The 19,431-nt window shown below is 42.7% G+C and overlaps 1 protein-coding gene across 1 annotated transcript in view; it reads right to left on the bottom strand.

Annotated features, from left to right (window-relative positions):
- Window positions 1-4,212: 4,212 nt before the first annotated feature.
- PLXND1 (plexin D1) overlaps window positions 4,213-19,431 on the bottom strand; it is a 185,276-nt gene continuing 170,057 nt past the window's right edge. The window contains exons 35-36 of the mRNA XM_053720768.1: window positions 8,395-8,469; window positions 4,213-5,636 (exon numbers count right to left, since the gene is read on the bottom strand). Coding sequence (XP_053576743.1) covers window positions 5,520-5,636; window positions 8,395-8,469 — 192 coding nt within the window. The 3' untranslated portion in view covers window positions 4,213-5,519. The remainder of the gene's footprint in view (window positions 5,637-8,394; window positions 8,470-19,431) is intronic.

Genomic DNA, 19,431 nt, shown 5'->3' with positions numbered 1-19,431 from the left:
CCTTTGCCTTTGAGAGAGACGACGCTTGTATCAGAATGTCGTCCAAGTAAGGTACTACTGCAATGCCCCTTGGTCTTAGGACCGCTAGAAGGGCCCGAGTACCTTTGTGAAAATCCTTGGAGCAGTGGCTAACCCGAATGGGAGCGCCACAAACTGGTAATGTTTGTCCAGAAAGGCAAACCTTAGGAACTGATGATGATCCTTGTGGATAGGAATATGTAGATACGCATCCTTTAGATCCACGGTAGTCATAAATTGACCTTCCTGGATTGTAGGTAGAATCGTTCGAATGGTTTCCATTTTGAATGATGGAACCCTGAGAAATTTGTTTAGGATCTTTAAATCCAGAATTGGTCTGAAAGTTCCCTCTTTTTTGGGAACCACAAACAGATTTGAGTAAAATCCCATTCCCTGTTCCGCCGTTGGAACTGGGTGTATCACTCCCATTTTTAACAGGTCTTCTACACAATGTAAGAATGCCTGTCTCTTTATTTGGTTTAAGGATAAGTGAGACATGTGGAACCTTCCCGTTGGGGGTAGTTCCTTGAATTCCAGAAGATAACCCTGAGAAACTATTTCTAGTGCCCAGGGATCCTGAACATCTCTTGCCCAAGCCTGAGCAAAGAGAGAGAGTCTGCCCCCTACTAGATCCGGTCCCGGATCGGGGGCTACTCCTTCATGCTGTCTTGTTAGCAGCAGCAGGCTTTTTGGCCTGCTTACCCTTGTTCCAGCCTTGCATGGGTTTCCAGGCTGGTTTGGTTTGTGAAGCATTACCCTCTTGTTTAGAGGATGCGGAGTTGGAAGCCGGTCCGTTCCTGAAATTGCGAAAGGAACGAAAATTAGACTTATTCTTGGCTTTGAAAGGCCTATCTTGCGGGAGGGCGTGGCCCTTTCCCCCAGTGATGTCTGAGATAATCTCTTTCAATTCTGGTCCAAAGAGAGTTTTACCCTTGAAGGGGATATTAAGCAATACTGTCTTGGAAGATACATCCGCTGACCAAGACTTTAGCCAAAGCGCTCTGCGCGCCACAATTGCAAACCCTGAGTTTTTCGCCGCTAATCTAGCTAATTGCAAAGCGGCATCTAAAATAAAAGAATTAGCCAACTTGAGTGCGTGAACCCTGTCCATAACCTCCTCATACGGAGTCTCTCTACTGAGCGACTTTTCTAGTTCCTCGAACCAGAACCACGCTGCTGTAGTGACAGGAACAATGCACGAAATGGGTTGCAGGAGGTAACCTTGCTGTACAAAAATCTTTTTAAGCAAACCCTCCAATTTTTTATCCATAGGATCTTTGAAAGCACAATTATCCTCGATAGGGATAGTAGTATGCTTGTTTAGAGTAGAAACTGCCCCCTCGACCTTAGGGACTGTCTGCCATAAGTCCTTTCTGGGGTCGACCATAGGAAATAATTTCTTAAATATAGGAGGGGGGACAAAAGGTATGCCGGGCTTCTCCCACTCCTTATTCACTATGTCCGCCACCCGCTTGGGTATAGGAAAAGCGTCGGGGTGCACTGGAACCTCTAGGAACTTGTCCATTTTGCATAATTTTTCTGGAATGACCAGGTTGTCACAATCATCCAGAGTAGATAACACCTCCTTAAGCAGTGCGCGGAGATGCTCTAATTTAAATTTAAATGTCACAACATCAGGTTCAGCCTGTTGAGAAATTTTTCCTGAATCTGAAATTTCCCCATCTGACAAAACCTCCCTCATGGCCCCTTCAGATTGGTGTGAGGGTATGACAGAGCAATTATCATCAGCGCCCTCCTGCTCTTCAGTGTTTAAAACAGAGCAATCGCGCTTTCTCTGATATGCAGGCATTTTGGATAAAATATTTGCTATGGAGTTATCCATTACTGCCGTCAATTGTTGCATAGTAATAAGCATTGGCGCGCTAGAAGTACTAGGGGCCTCCTGCGTGGGCAAAACTGGCATAGACACAGAAGGAAATGATGTAGAACTATGTCTACTCCCTTCATCTGATGAATCATCTTGGGCAACTTTATTATCTGTGGCAGTACTGTCCTTACTTTGTTTGGACGCTATGGCACAATTATCACACAATTTTGAAGGGGGAGACACATTGATCTTCAAACATATAGAACATAGCTTATCTGAAGGAGCAGACATGTTAAACAGGCTTAAACTTGTCAAGAAAGTACAAAAAACGTTTTAAAACAAAACCGTTACTGTCTCTTTAAATTTTAAACAGTGCACACTTAATTACTGAATATGTGAAAAAGTATGAAGGAATTGCTCAAAATTTACCAAATTTTCACCACAGTGTCTTAAAGCATTAAAAGTATTGCACACCAATTTTCAGAGCATTAACCCTTAAAATAAAGAAACCGGAGCCTGTTACAGTTTTAACCCCTCTACAGTCCCAGCTACAGCCTTTGCTGCGACTTTACCAAACCCAGGGGGGAATACGATACCAAAAGAAGCCTTCTAGGAACTTTTCCAACCACTTTCAGATCCACACACATGCATCTGCATGTCTTGCTCTCAAAAGTAACTGCGCAGTAATGGCGCGAAAATGAGGCTCAGCCTACAACTGGGAAGGCCCTTCCTGACTGGAAAGGTGTCTAACTCAGTGCCTGACGTTAAAAAACGTTCCCCAAGCTTATAAGTGTGAATTTCAGACATAAACATGTATAAAATGCTCAAATAAATCAATCGATTTTGCCCATAAAAGTGTCTACCAGTTTTATAGCCCATATTAAGCCCTTTATTCTGTTTGAGACTAAGAAAATGGCTTACCGGTCCCCATGAGGGGAAATGACAGCCTTCCAGCATTACAGTCTTGTTAGAAATATGACTAGTCATACCTTAAGCAGAAAAGTCTGCTAACTGTTTCCCCCAACTGAAGTTACTTCATCTCAACAGTCCTATGTGGAAACAGCAAACGATTTTAGTTACTGCTGCTAAAATCATCTTCCTCTCACAAACAGAAATCTTCCTCTTTTTCTGTTTCAGAGTAAATAGTACATACCAGCACTATTTTAAAATAACAAACTCTTGATAGTAGAATAAAAAAAACTACAACTAAACACCACATACTCTTAACCATCTCCGTGGAGATGTTGCCTGTGCAACGGCAAAGAGAATGACTGGGGTGGGCGGAGCCTAGGAGAGACTATATGGACAGCTTTTGCTGGGACTCTTTACCATTTCCTGTTGGGGAAGAGATATTCCCACAAGTAAGGATGACGCCGTGGACCGGACACACCAATGTTGGAGAAATAGTGAGTACAACAAACACACTTATTTTTCAGAGCACTTTTACAATAACTATTTTTGCCTTAACTGGATCCGTTTAAAGGGACACAAATCATTTTTTGTTCTTTCATGATCCAGACAAAGCATACAATTTTCCAATGTACTTCTATTATCAAATTTTCTTATCCCTTGTTGAAAAGCAGGAAGGTAAAATCAAGAGTGTGCCTGCAGCACTATATACCAGCAGTTTTGTAACAATGTTATGTTTCCTGACATGCAGTGCTCCCCAAGTGGATGCAACCTATCTAGATATCTTTTTAACAAAGAATAACATGAGAACGAAGCAAATCTGATAGAAGTAGACTGGAAACAATTTTGAAAAATCTGTCTAAATCATGAGAAAAAAAAAATGTCATGTACCTTTTTAAGGGTCACCTTCCTAGCTATATATGTAACTTCCCAGAATTCCTTTGTGCTTGTCTATTCAGTTTAATAGATTTGCACAGCTCTATGTTCTGTCCAGCAGAGCTTCACAGCATTTATAACTCAATTTTATATACTATGGAAATATCTCTAAAATCTTCCCCTCCCACTGAATTTGCCATTTTGGCAGTAAAATGATAGCCCAGCTATCTCCCCCCCCCCGATCAGATTCCCTTCTATAATATTCTAATACTTAAAATCTTTTAAAGCACCATAGGCTGTTTAATATAAATGGGATTTTACCCTCTTGCAGACAGAGGGCAGCAAAATATTGCAACAACCAAAAGGTTAAACTTTCTGATACAGCTATAAATCATAGGTACGGGGTCATTTCATGTCCTACAATGTCACATTTTATAATGACCCATATGTGTTTTCCCCCTATATCTCTGGTGCATCAGCTGTGGCTTGACACCCAGTGTGACGAAACTACCCCTGTGCATACGGTAGCTGCATAAAAACACATAAAATTGATAACAGGCTGCATTGTGATGCATAAAATGTAAGTTACCAAAAACACCCCTTTTCTTTATTAGAAGACCAATGAATCCTGTGAAGAATCTTGAACAAAAATTTACAGTGACTGGAGAGGGGGCAAGTTTGGTGCGGCACCTCATCTCAAACACAGATATACATGTGGGTAACTACAGTATATACGCATCATGGTAAAACTAAGCACCTGATCAAAATATTCTGCTGTTTAGTCGGTAGCAAATCTTGCAAAGCCAGGCCATAGGTCTCTGCAGCAAAGTGCACCCCTAGCAATGAAAGGGCTAATGTTAATAAATAGTGCATATTAACCCTTTATCTGCCTTGGTGCACTGCATGAAGTGCTTCTCCTTGTTTGTGCACAAATCTCTTCTCTCATCTCTAAGCTTCTCTCTGTGGGAAGTCCACTTTTTTGTTGTTGTCACAACCAGCAGCTAATGTTCTGGTGCATAAAAATCCAAACTGGCAAATATCTGCATTATTAAATAGAGTGAGTACAGGTCACATGACTCTTAAGTGCTACTCTCCGCTGTGTCATACTCTTCATCGCTATATTATGCAGTACAGCCATATTAATGAGGTGTCTAAGGTACAAAGTGAATTATCCCTTTTTACCTGAGATATCTGTCAATAAGGCACTTGCAGAGTGTACATCCAGGGTGACACACTGTATCCTATATGTGGTTTTATCAACAGCAATTAGATCAAGCAAGTGGTTTACCCCTCTGCAGTGCAGTCCATGACTGTGTGTCAGCCAGCATCAGACACTACATGGGACAGTTCTTTTGGGCTATGTATTGGAAGTTCCTTCTTAGATTACCCCCCTGTGTTTTAGTAGAGTCAGTAAACACAAAGTCCAGTATTGTACAAGGATGGAAGCTTCCAAAGAGGAATGGAACATTTTAAAAGGGATGTTCTGGAAAATGAGTGACTGAAGTGCAACAGGAAACAGATCTGGCTACACTTTCCCTCTGTGAGAGGCACGGCTCAGGGACCGTAATGAACACAGCCTGATTTGCCCACATCCCTGGTAAATGGTATCTAGCAGAGCCTGCTAATTGCCACAATATTCATGGAACTCAGGTCAACTCTCCACCCTCTCATTAGTAAGATTGTGCAAGATGTGGTCCAGGGGAAGATACCAAGGAGAGGAGGCTGTCAAAATGAGTATGATGATTGAGGGTCGGTCCTCATAAGTGAAGGTCTAAGGTCCCATCCTCCCAGGTTCCCTACAGAAGAAGATTCAGGTTGGTTCCTTGTTGAGGGGTTTTGATGTTACCACCTCTGCTGATTATTTGCAGAGGGTTTCCCTCCATCACATCTATGCTTCGCTGCAGCTAGTGTAGATATCATCTTCCATCAGGACAATTACTTGCTCAAACTTATGCTGCAGCTGAGCACGTTTAGTGGTTGGATTTGCGTCTAGTGCACTGACAATCTATAAAATGAGAGGACGCACAATTTTAAAGGAGCAGTAGATTATTTTTCTGACACATTTAAAAATTCACTTTAAAACATTAAACAACTTAAGATAGTAATATAAAATGATAAATTGTACATATAAGAAAAACCCTCTGCAATATACTGTAATTATTTATTTTGTTCCCTTTTCCTGTAATTCCATTCTGAAATTGTGAGCTTTTCCGTTCCTGTTAGAATGGAAGTGTAGAAAAACTCTGTTATATTCCACACAGCCATTGGCTGCACACTCTAGTGGCCTATTTATAACTGCCCCTAATTGGCCACAGCAGAGAAGGTAACCTAAGTTACAACATGGCAGCTCCCATTATTTTATAGACCCTAAAATTTTTCTTATTTTGTCACTATTTAAACAGCAAAATAAATCTACATATTATTCTCAGACCAATCTTTTCTTTGAATGCATTATTCTATCTAGCATTTTTTAAGTGTTTAATGTCCCTTTAATTTGCCAGCCTCTGTATCATGTGACCGTCATCAGCTAATCACAGACTCACACATACACTGTGAACTCTTGCACATGCTCAGTAGTAGCTGTCGCCTCAAAACCTGTGAATATAAAAAGACTAAGCCCAATGTGATAATGGAAATAAAAATTACAAAGTCTCTTAAAATGTAATCTTCTGTCTGAATCATGAAAGTTTAACTTAGATGTTAGTGTCCCGTTAAATGGTTATGTCATGTCAGGCTGATTAAGAGTGTTTACACTGAAGAGCACTTGAAAAGTCACTAGATTCTTCTTCAGTATCACTAATTTGCATGTTTTTTATGGAATTAATTTATTATAGAATAGAGAGGCATCACACAATTATTCATCAGTAGGATAACACAAGAACTGGAAAGGCTGGAAAAGTTGTTTGTGAATCTACTCCACTCTCACAATTCATATAATAATTACTGTGTTAAAGGGACATTGTAAAGTAAAATTGGTTTCCCCATAATGTAATCCCAGTTACATGATAAAGTAACTGCAGAGTATAAAATATACAGGATATTGATCCTTTAGGTTTATTTTTATATTTTAAATAACAGTATAAGCTGATTGAAGCCTCAATCCATTGTTCTCCAGAAGCATGCCTATATAAATGGGCTGAACCTGCAGAAATAGCAGACCTCCAAATCTTATCTATCTCTCTATACATCAAGGCTTTATTATCTTATTCTATAGAAACACACCAATGGCACTACCCTTTTTTATATGAATATTAATGAACTACCTTTTATGTCGCTGTTTGGAAATTATTTAAATATCAAACATAAGACGCAATGTTGCTGTGTATTCTGTTCAGTAATCTAATTTCTTTGAAGTATTCCTTATCGTATCTCTCTGTCTTTACACAATGGCCAATACTTACAGCAATTCTTAATTAAATTTGTATTGCCTATCTCTTCAAAAGTATTCATATTTTCTGTATAGATGATGGTTTCAGCTGGCAAAAGTAGCTATTATTATTATTATTATCAGTTATTTGTAGAGTGCCTACAGATTTTGCAGTGCTATAAACATAGGTGTAATATGCAAGGTAGCAGCTGCACTGTTGTAAATGAGCTCTCATGAAGGTGGTCTACAAAGCAGCTGGACTCGTTGGCTTACATGCTAAGGCGGGTTAAGGGGCTGATAAAGGAGAAGAGGAAAGACAATGTTAGCGTTTGGTGAGGTAAGACAATGTTAGCGTATGTTGTATGCATCTCTGGACAGTAGAGTTTGAGAGCATTTGAAACTTTGAAAACTAGGGGAGAGTCTTGTGGAATGAGGCAGAGTTCCACAAAATAGGGGCCAATCTGAAGATGTCCTGTAGCCAGGAATTTGAAGAGGTAAGAAGAGAGGAGGAGATAAGAAGGTCATGAATAGAGCAAAGGGGATGGGAGGGAGAATATCTGGAGACAAGGTTTGAGATATAGTGGGGAGCAGTGCTATTGAGGGCCTTGAATGTCAGTCAGGATTTTGTGTTTTATTCTGGAGGCTACAGGAAGCCAGTGGGATTGGCAGAGAGGTGCAGCAGATGAGTAACAATGTGTAAGGAAGTTCAGCCTGGCAGAGGCATTCATTATGGATTGTAAAGGAGATAGACGGCAGCTAGGAAGACTAGAGAGGATGGAGTTGCAATAGTCAAGGCGGGAAATGATGAGAGAGTGGATATTAAATTAAAAATATAAAGGTTATTGGATATATTTATATATATTTTTTTGACATTTTAGTGAGTAAAACAGAACATTGAGTACACATTAAAGCTGAGAAAGATGTATAGTACAATGTCCTTTTAAGTATACTATTTGGAATTGTACTTTCTAAACCATCAAAAACATTTATCTTAAGGGTTTTCAAATGTATTCCTAGCATGACAACACACCTTATACCTTGCATTAGGTCAACTCAGCACCAATCAGAACACATTTTGGCCTTTGGATAATTCCTAGTTATATATTCTTAAAACTAATTTTTGGCCTGTTTTGAGAAACATATCTTGGCTGTCTTCATGGTATTTTCAGTTAACAATCTTTTTGGTTTAATAAAAAGTTGTACTCAAATTAAGTATGATCACCAGAATGTTCATTTATGATTGCAATGAAGTACTTTGATATTTATAGGGACATTTGATTACTGATATATCCACAATTAACTACTGCTCTGCAAACAAAATATTTTTTTATTGAGATACTTTACAGACACTTTACAGATATCCCAACACTCAATGTGCCACCCTCTGTCCACTCACTTGTGTTCGGTATTTCTTGACATATTTATAGATTTCTGCCATGGCGACATTGGTGTTAAATTTGTTTCGATATTTCTGTTACAAACAAAAAAGAAAATGATCAAAATGACATACAAACTGTTAAGTCGCCTATGACCTAAACAAGTAATTTACATATACAGGGAGTGCAGAATTATTAGGCAAATGAGTATTTTGACCACATCATCCTCTTTATGCATGTTGTCTTACTCCAAGCTGTATAGGCTCGAAAGCCTACTACCAATTAAGCATATTAGGTGATGTGCATCTCTGTAATGAGAAGGGGTGTGGTCTAATGACATCAACACCCTATATCAGGTGTGCATATTTATTAGGCAACTTCCTTTCCTTTGGCAAAATGGGTCAAAAGAAGGACTTGACAGGCTCAGAAAAGTCAAAAATAGTGAGATATCTTGCAGAGGGATGCAGCACTCTTAAAATTGCAAAGCTTCTGAAGCGTGATCATCGAACAATCAAGCGTTTCATTCAAAATAGTCAACAGGGTCGCAAGAAGCGTGTGGAAAAACCAAGGCGAAAATAACTGCCCATGAACTGAGAAAAGTCAAGTGTGCAGCTGCCAAAATGCCACTTGCCACCAGTTTGGCCATATTTCAGAGCTGCAACATCACTGGAGTGCCCAAAAGCACAAGGTGTGCAATACTGAGAGACATGGCCAAGGTAAGAAAGGCTGAAAGACGACCACCACTGAACAAGACACACAAGCTGAAACGTCAAGACTGGGCCAAGAAATATCTCAAGACAGATTTTTCTAATGTTTTATGGACTGATGAAATGTGAGTTACTCGTGATGGGCCAGATGGATGGGCCTGTGGCTGGATTGGTAAAGGGCAGAGAGCTCCAGTCCGACTCAGACGCCAGCAAGGTGGAGGTGGAGTACTGGTTTGGGCTGGTATCATCAAAGATGAGCTTGTGGGGCCTTTTCGGGTTGAGGATGGAGTCAAGCTCAACTCCCAGTCCTACTGCCAGTTTCTGGAAGACACCTTCTTCAAGCAGTGGTACAGGAAGAAGTCTGCATCCTTCAAGAAAAACATGATTTTCATGCAGGACAATGCTCCATCACACGCGTCCAAGTACTCCACAGCGTGGCTGGCAAGAAAGGGTATAAAAGAAGAAAATCTAATGACATGGCCTCCTTGTTCACCTGATCTGAACCCCATTGAGAACCTGTGGTCCATCATCAAATGTGAAATTTACAAGGAGGGAAAACAGTACACCTCTCTGAACAGTGTCTGGGAGGCTGTGGTTGCTGCTGCATGCAATGTTGATGGTGAACAGATCAAAACACTGACAGAATCCATGGATGGCAGGCTTTTGAGTGTCCTTGCAAAGAAAGGTGGCTATATTGGTCACTGATTTGTTTTTGTTTTGTTTTTGAATGTCAGAAAACAGAATTTATGTTTACCTGATAAATTACTTTCTCCAACGGTGTGTCCGGCCCACGGCGTCATCCTTACTTGTGGGATATTCTCCTCCCCAACAGGAAATGGCAAAGAGCCCAGCAAAGCTGGTCACATGATCCCTCCTAGGCTCCGCCTTCCCCAGTCATTCGACCGACGTAAAGGAGGAATATTTGCATAAGAGAAATCATATGATACCGTGGTGACTGTAGTTAAAGAAAATAAATTATCAGACCTGATTAAAAAACCAGGGCGGGCCGTGGACCGGACACACCGTTGGAGAAAGTAATTTATCAGGTAAACATAAATTCTGTTTTCTCCAACATAGGTGTGTCCGGTCCACGGCGTCATCCTTACTTGTGGGAACCAATACCAAAGCTTTAGGACACGGATGAAGGGAGGGAGCAAATCAGGTCACCTAGATGGAAGGCACCACGGCTTGCAAAACCTTTCTCCCAAAAATAGCCTCAGAAGAAGCAAAAGTATCAAATTTGTAAAATTTAGTAAAAGTGTGCAGTGAAGACCAAGTCGCTGCCTTACATATCTGATCAACAGAAGCCTCGTTCTTGAAGGCCCATGTGGAAGCCACAGCCCTAGTAGAATGAGCTGTGATTCTTTCAGGAGGCTGCCGTCCGGCAGTCTCGTAAGCCAATCTGATGATGCTTTTAATCCAAAAAGAGAGAGAGGTAGAAGTTGCTTTTTGACCTCTCCTTTTACCAGAATAAACAACAAACAAAGAAGATGTTTGTCTAAAATCCTTTGTAGCATCTAAATAGAATTTTAGAGCACGAACTACATCCAAATTGTGCAACAAACGTTCCTTCTTTGAAACTGGATTCGGACACAAAGAAGGCACGACTATCTCCTGGTTAATGTTTTTGTTAGAAACAACTTTCGGAAGAAAACCAGGTTTAGTACGTAAAACCACCTTATCTGCATGGAACACCAGATAAGGAGGAGAACACTGCAGAGCAGATAATTCTGAAACTCTTCTAGCAGAAGAAATTGCAACCAAAAACAAAACTTTCCAAGATAATAACTTAATATCAACGGAATGTAAGGGTTCAAACGGAACCCCCTGAAGAACTGAAAGAACTAAATTGAGACTCCAAGGAGGAGTCAAAGGTTTGTAAACAGGCTTGATTCTAACCAGAGCCTGAACAAAGGCTTGAACATCTGGCACAGCTGCCAGCTTTTTGTGAAGTAACACAGACAAGGCAGAAATCTGTCCCTTCAAAGAACTTGCAGATAATCCTTTCTCCAAACCTTCTTGAAGAAAGGATAGAATCTTAGGAATTTTTACCTTGTCCCAAGGGAATCCTTTAGATTCACACCAACAGATATATTTTTTCCATATTTTGTGGTAGATTTTTCTAGTTACAGGCTTTCTGGCCTGAACAAGAGTATCAATGACAGAATCTGAGAACCCTCGCTTTGATAAGATCAAGCGTTCAATCTCCAAGCAGTCAGTTGGAGTGAGACCAGATTCGGATGTTCGAACGGACCTTGAACAAGAAGGTCTCGTCTCAAAGGTAGCTTCCATGGTGGAGCCGATGACATATTCACCAGGTCTGCATACCAAGTCCTGCGTGGCCACGCAGGAGCTATCAAGATCACCGATGCCCTCTCCTGATTGATCCTGGCTACCAGCCTGGGGATGAGAGGAAACGGCGGGAATACATAAGCTAGTTTGAAGGTCCAAGGTGCTACTAGTGCATCTACTAGAGTCGCCTTGGGATCCCTGGATCTGGACCCGTAGCAAGGAACCTTGAAGTTCTGACGAGAGGCCATCAGATCCATGTCTGGAATGCCCCACAATTGAGTAATTCGGGCAAAGATTTCCGGATGGAGTTCCCACTCCCCCGGATGAAATGTCTGACGACTCAGAAAATCCGCTTCCCAATTTTCCACTCCTGGGATGTGGATTGCAGACAAGTGGCAGGAGTGAGTCTCCGCCCATTGAATGATTTTGGTCACTTCTTCCATCGCCAGGGAACTCCTTGTTCCCCCCTGATGGTTGATGTACGCAACAGTCGTCATGTTGTCTGATTGAAACCGTATGAACTTGGCCTTTGCTAGCTGAGGCCAAGCCTTGAGAGCATTGAATATCGCTCTCAGTTCCAGAATATTTATCGGGAGAAGAGATTCTTCCCGAGACCAAAGACCCTGAGCTTTCAGGGGTCCCCAGACCGCGCCCCAGCCCACCAGACTGGCGTCGGTCGTGACAATGACCCACTCTGGTCTGCGGAAGCTCATCCCCCGTGACAGGTTGTCCAGGGACAGCCACCAACGGAGTGAATCTCTGGTCCTCTGATCTACTTGTATCGTCGGAGACAAGTCTGTATAGTCCCCATTCCACTGACTGAGCATGCACAGTTGTAATGGTCTTAGATGAATTCGCGCAAAAGGAACTATGTCCATTGCCGCTACCATCAAACCTATTACTTCCATGCACTGCGCTATGGAAGGAAGAGGAACAGAATGAAGTATTTGACAAGAGTTTAGAAGTTTTAATTTTCTGGCCTCTGTCAGAAAAATCCTCATTTCTAAGGAGTCTATTATTGTTCCCAAGAAGGGAACCCTTGTAGACGGAGATAGCGAACTTTTTTCTACGTTCACTTTCCACCCGTGAGATCTGAGAAAGGCCAGGACAATGTCCGTGTGAGCCTTTGCTTGTGGAAGGGACGACGCTTGAATCAGAATGTCGTCCAAGTAAGGTACTACTGCAATGCCCCTTGGTCTTAGCACCGCTAGAAGGGACCCTAGTACCTTTGTGAAAATTCTTGGAGCAGTGGCTAATCCGAACGGAAGTGCCACAAACTGGTAATGCTTGTCCAAGAATGCGAACCTTAGGAACCGATGATGTTCCTTGTGGATAGGAATATGTAGATACGCATCCTTTAAATCCACCGTGGTCATGAATTGACCTTCCTGGATGGAAGGAAGAATTGTTCGAATGGTTTCCATTTTGAACGATGGAACCTTGAGAAACTTGTTTAGGATCTTGAGATCTAAGATTGGTCTGAATGTTCCCTCTTTTTTGGGAACTACGAACAGATTGGAGTAGAACCCCATCCCTTGTTCTCCTAATGGAACAGGATGAATCACTCCCATTTTTAACAGGTCTTCTACACAATGTAAGAATGCCTGTTTTTTTATGTGGTCTGAAGACAATTGAGACCTGTGGAACCTCCCCCTTGGGGGAAGCCCCTTGAATTCCAGAAGATAACCTTGGGAGACTATTTCTAGTGCCCAAGGATCCAGAACATCTCTTGCCCAAGCCTGAGCGAAGAGAGAGAGTCTGCCCCCCACCAGATCCGGTCCCGGATCGGGGGCCAACATCTCATGCTGTCTTGGTAGCAGTGGCAGTTTTCTTGGCCTGCTTTCCTTTGTTCCAGCCTTGCATTGGCCTCCAGGCTGGCTTGGCTTGAGAAGTATTACCCTCTTGCTTAGAGGACGTAGCACTTGGGGCTGGTCCGTTTCTGCGAAAGGGACGAAAATTAGGTTTATTTTTGGCTTTGAAAGACCTATCCTGAGGAAGGGCGTGGCCCTTGCCCCCAGTGATATCAGAGATAATCTCTTTCAAGTCAGGGCCAAACAGCGTTTTCCCCTTGAAAGGAATGTTAAGCAATTTGTTCTTGGAAGACGCATCCGCTGACCAAGATTTTAGCCAAAGCGCTCTGCGCGCCACAATAGCAAACCCAGAATTTTTCGCCGCTAACCTAGCCAATTGCAAAGTGGCGTCTAGGGTGAAAGAATTAGCCAATTTGAGAGCATGAATTCTGTCCATAATCTCCTCATAAGAAGAAGAATTATTATTGAGCGCCTTTTCTAGTTCATCGAACCAGAAACACGCTGCTGTAGTGACAGGAACAATGCATGAAATTGGTTGTAGAAGGTAACCTTGCTGAACAAACATCTTTTTAAGCAAACCCTCTAATTTTTTATCCATAGGATCTTTGAAAGCACAACTATCTTCTATGGGTATAGTGGTGCGTTTGTTTAGAGTAGAAACCGCCCCCTCGACCTTGGGGACTGTCTGCCATAAGTCCTTTCTGGGGTCGACCATAGGAAACAATTTCTTAAATATGGGGGGAGGGACGAAAGGTATACCGGGCCTTTCCCATTCTTTATTTACAATGTCCGCCACCCGCTTGGGTATAGGAAAAGCTTCGGGGGGCCCCGGGACCTCTAGGAACTTGTCCATTTTACATAATTTCTCTGGAATGACCAAATTCTCACAATCATCCAGAGTAGATAACACCTCCTTAAGCAGAGCGCGGAGATGTTCCAATTTAAATTTAAATGTAATCACATCAGGTTCAGCTTGTTGAGAAATTTTCCCTGAATCTGAAATTTCTCCCTCAGACAAAACCTCCCTGGCCCCCTCAGACTGGTGTAGGGGCACTTCAGAACCAATATCATCAGCGTCCTCATGCTCTTCAGTATTTTCTAAAACAGAGCAGTCGCGCTTTCGCTGATAAGTGGGCATTTTGGCTAAAATGTTTTTGATAGAATTATCCATTAAAGCCGTTAATTGTTGCATAGTAAGGAGTATTGGCGCACTAGATGTACTAGGGGCCTCCTGTGTGGGCAAGACTGGTGTAGACGAAGGAGGGGATGATGCAGTACCATGCTTACTCCCCTCAGTTGAGGAATCATCTTGGGCATCATTTTCTCTAAATTTTGTGTCACATAAATCACATCTATTTAAATGAGAAGGAACCTTGGCTTCCCCACATACAGAACACAGTCTATCTGGTAGTTCAGACATGTTAAACAGGCATAAACTTGATAACAAAGTACAAAAAACGTTTTAAAATAAAACCGTTACTGTCACTTTAAATTTTAAACTGAACACACTTTATTACTGCATATGTGAAAAAGTATGAAGGAATTGTTCAAAATTCACCAACATTTCACCACAGTGTCTTAAAGCCTTAAAAGTATTGCACACCAAATTTGGAAGCTTTAACCCTTAAAATAACGGAACCGGAGCCGTTTTTATATTTAACCCCTTTACAGTCCCTGGTATCTGCTTTGCTGAGACCCAACCAAGCCCAAAGGGGAATACGATACCAAATGACGCCTTCAGAAAGTCTTTTCTATGTATCAGAGCTCCTCACACATGCATCTGCATGTCATGCTTCCCAAAAACAAGTGCGCAATAGAGGCGCGAAAATGAGACTCTGCCTATGATTAGGGAAAGCCCCTAGAGAATAAGGTGTCCAATACAGTGCCTGCCGGTTATTTTACATAGTTCCCAAGATTAAAATAATTCCTCAAGGCTATGAAGTATAAAATATGCTTATAACAGAATTTATGCTTACCTGATAAATTACTTTCTCCAACGGTGTGTCCGGTCTACGGCGTCATCCTTACTTGTGGGATATTCTCTTCCCCAACAGGAAATGGCAAAGAGCCCAGCAAAGCTGGTCACATGATCCCTCCTAGGCTCCGCCTACCCCAGTCATTCGACCGACGTTAAGGAGGAATATTTGCATAGGAGAAACCATATGATACCGTGGTGACTGTAGTTAAAGAAAATAAATTATCAGACCTGATTAAAAAACCAGGGCGGGCCGTGGACCGGACACACCGTTGGAGAAAGTAATTTATCAGGTAAGCATAAATTCTGTTTTCTCCAACATAGGTGTGTCCGGTCCACGGCGTCATCCTTACTTGTGGGAACCAATACCAAAGCTTTAGGACACGGATGAAGGGAGGGAGCAAATCAGGTCACCTAAATGGAAGGCACCACGGCTTGCAAAACCTTTCTCCCAAAAAAATAGCCTCAGAAGAAGCAAAAGTATCAAACTTGTAAAATTTGGTAAAAGTGTGCAGTGAAGACCAAGTCGCTGCCCTACATATCTGATCAACAGAAGCCTCGTTCTTGAAGGCCCATGTGGAAGCCACAGCCCTAGTGGAATGCGCTGTGATTCTTTCAGGTGGCTGCCGTCCGGCAGTCTCGTAAGCCAATCTGATGATGCTTTTAATCCAAAAAGAGTGAGAGGTAGAAGTTGCTTTTTGACCTCTCCTGTTACCAGAATAAACAACAAACAAGGAAGATGTTTGTCTAAAATCCTTTGTAGCATCTAAATAGAATTTTAGAGCGCGAACAACATCCAAATTGTGCAACAAACGTTCCTTCTTCGATTTCGGACACAAAGAAGGCACGACTATCTCCTGGTTAATGTTTTTGTTAGAAACAACTTTTGGAAGAAAACCAGGTTTAGTACGTAAAACCACCTTATCTGCATGGAACACCAGATAAGGAGGAGAACACTGCAGAGCAGATAATTCTGAAACTCTTCTAGCAGAAGAAATTGCAGCCAAAAACAAAACTTTCCAAGATAATAACTTAATATCAACGGAATGTAAGGGTTCAAACGGAACCCCCTGAAGAACTGAAAGAACTAAGTTGAGACTCCAAGGAGGAGTCAAAGGTTTGTAAACAGGCTTGATTCTAACCAGAGCCTGAACAAAGGCTTGAACATCTGGCACAGCTGCCAGCTTTTTGTGAAGTAACACAGACAAGGCAGAAATCTGTCCCTTCAAGGAACTTGCAGATAATCCTTTCTCCAATCCTTCTTGAAGAAAGGATAGAATCCTAGGAATCTTTACCTTGTCCCAAGGGAATCCTTTAGATTCACACCAACAGATATATTTTTTCCATATTTTGTGGTAAATTTTTCTAGTTACAGGCTTTCTGGCCTGAACAAGAGTATCAATAACAGAATCTGAGAACCCTCGCTTTGATAAGATCAAGCGTTCAATCTCCAAGCAGTCAGCTGGAGTAGGACCAGATTCGGATGTTCGAACGGACCTTGAACAAGAAGGTCTCGTCTCAAAGGTAGCTTCCATGGTGGAGCCGATGACATATTCACCAGATCTGCCTACCAAGTCCTGCGTGGCCACGCAGGAGCTATCAAGATCACCGACGCCCTCTCCTGATTGATCCTGGCTGCCAGCCTGGGGATGAGAGGAGACGGCGGGAATACATAAGCTAGGTTGAAGGTCCAAGGTGCTACTAGTGCATCTACTAGAGTTGCCTTGGGATCCCTGGATCTGGACCCGTAGCAAGGAACCTTGAAGTTCCGACGAGAGGCCATCAGATCCATGTCTGGAATGCCCCACAGTTGAGTGATTTGGGCAAAGATTTCCGGATGGAGTTCCCACTCCCCCGGATGCAATGTCTGACGACTCAGAAAATCCGCTTCCCAATTTTCCACTCCTGGGATGTGGATTGCAGACAGGTGGCAGGAGCGAGTCTCCGCCCATTGAATGATTTTGGTCACTTCTTCCATCGCCAGGGAACTCCTTGTTCCCCCCTGATGGTTGATGTACGCAACAGTCGTCATATTGTCTGATTGAAACCGTATGAACTTGGCCCTCGCTAGCTGAGGCCAAGCCTTGAGAGCATTGAATATCGCTCTCAGTTCCAGAATATTTATCGGTAGAAGAGATTCTTCCCGAGACCAAAGACCCTGAGCTTTCAGGGATCCCCAGACCGCGCCCCAGCCCATCAGACTGGCGTCGGTCGTGACAATGACCCACTCTGGTCTGCGGAAGGTCACCCCTTGTGACAGGTTGTCCAGGGACAGCCACCAACGGAGTGAGTCTCTGGTCCTCTGATTTACTTGTATCTTCGGAGACAAGTCTGTGTAGTCCCCATTCCACTGACTGAGCATACACAGTTGTAATGGTCTTAGATGAATGCGCGCAAAAGGAACTACGTCCATTGCCGCTACCATCAAACCTATCACTTCCATGCACTGCGCTATGGAAGGAAGAGGAACGGAATGAAGTATCCAACAAGAGTTTAGAAGTTTTGTTTTTCTGGTCTCTGTCAGAAAAATCCTCATTTCTAAGGAGTCTATTATTGTTCCCAAGAAGGGAACTCTTGTCGACGGAGATAGAGAACTCTTTTCCACGTTCACTTTCCATCCGTGAGATCTGAGAAAGGCCAGGACTATGTCCGTGTGAGCCTTTGCTTGAGGAAGGGACGATGCTTGAATCAGAATGTCGTCCAAGTAAGGTACTACAGCAATGCCCCTTGGTCTTAGCACCGCCAGAAGGGACCCTAGTACCTTTGTGAAAATCCCTGGAGCAGTGGCTAATCCGAAAGGAAGCGCCACGAACTGGTAATGCTTGTCCAGGAATGCGAACCTTAGGAACCGATGATGTTCCTTGTGGACAGGAATATGTAGATACGCATCCTTTAAATCCACTGTGGTCAAGAATTGACCTTCCTGGATGGAAGGATTGTTCGAATGGTTTCCATTTTGGACGATGGAACCTTGAGAAACTTGTTTAGGATCTTGAGATCTAAGATTGGTCTGAACGTTCCCTCTTTTTTGGGAACTACGAACAGATTGGAGTAGAACCCCATCCCTCGTTCTTTTAATGGAACAGGATGAATCACTTCCAGAAGATAACCTTGGGAGACTATTTCTAGCGCCCAAGGATCCAGAACATCTCTTGCCCAAGCCTGAGTGAAGAGAGAGAGTCTACCCCCCACCAAATCCGGTCCCGGATCGGGGGCCCGCATCTCATGCTGTCTTGGGAGCAGTGGCAGGTTTCTTGGCCTGCTTTCCTTAGTTCCAGCCTTGCATTGGTCTCCAGGCTGGATTGGCTTGAGAAGTATTACCCTCCTGCTTAGAGGACGTAGCACTTGGGGCTGGTCCGTTTCTGCGAAAGGGACGAAAATTAGGTTTATTTTTGGCCTTGAAAGACCTATTCTGAGGAAGGGCGTGGCCCTTGCCCCCAGTGATATCAGAGATAATCTCTTTCAAGTCAGGGCCAAACAGTGTTTTCCCCTTGAAAGGAATGTCAAACAATTTGTTCTTGGAAGACGCATCCGCTGACCAAGATTTTAACCAAAGCGCTCTGCGCGCCACAATAGCAAACCCAGAATTTTTCGCCGCTAACCTAGCCAATTGCAAGGTGGCGTCTAGGGTGAAAGAATTAGCCAATTTAAGAGCACGAATTCTGTCCATAATCTCCTCATAAGAAGAAGAATTACTAATAATCGCCTTTTCTAGCTCAACGAACCAGAAACACGCGGCTGTAGTGACAGGGACAATGCATGCAATTGGTTGTAGAAGGTAACCTTGCTGAACAAACATCTTTTTTAGCAAACCTTCTAATTTTTTATCCATAGGATCTTGGAAAGCACAACTATCTACTATGGGTATAGTGGTGCGCTTGTTTAGAGTAGAAACCGCCCCCTCGACCTTGGGGACTGTCTGCCATAAGTCCTTTCTGGGGTCGACTATAGGAAACAATTTTTTAAATATGGGGGGAGGTACGAAAGGTATACCGGGCCTGTCCCATTCTTTATTAACAATGTACGCCACCCGCTTGAGTATAGGAAAAGCTTCGGGGGGCCCCGGGGCCTCTAGGAACTTGTCCATTTTACATAGTGTTTCTGGAATGACCAGATAATCACAATCATCCAAATTGGATAACACCTCCTTAAGCAGAGCGCGGAGATGTTCCAACTTAAATTTAAAAGTAATCACATCAGGTTCAGCTTGTTGAGAAATTTTCCCTGAATCTGAAATTTCTCCCTCAGACAAAACCTCCCTGGCCCCCTCAG

The sequence above is a fragment of the Bombina bombina genome, chromosome 7 (genome assembly GCF_027579735.1).
Source record: "Bombina bombina isolate aBomBom1 chromosome 7, aBomBom1.pri, whole genome shotgun sequence".
NCBI lineage: Eukaryota > Metazoa > Chordata > Amphibia > Anura > Bombinatoridae > Bombina > Bombina bombina.
This window is presented reverse-complemented; position numbering and strand designations above follow the sequence as displayed.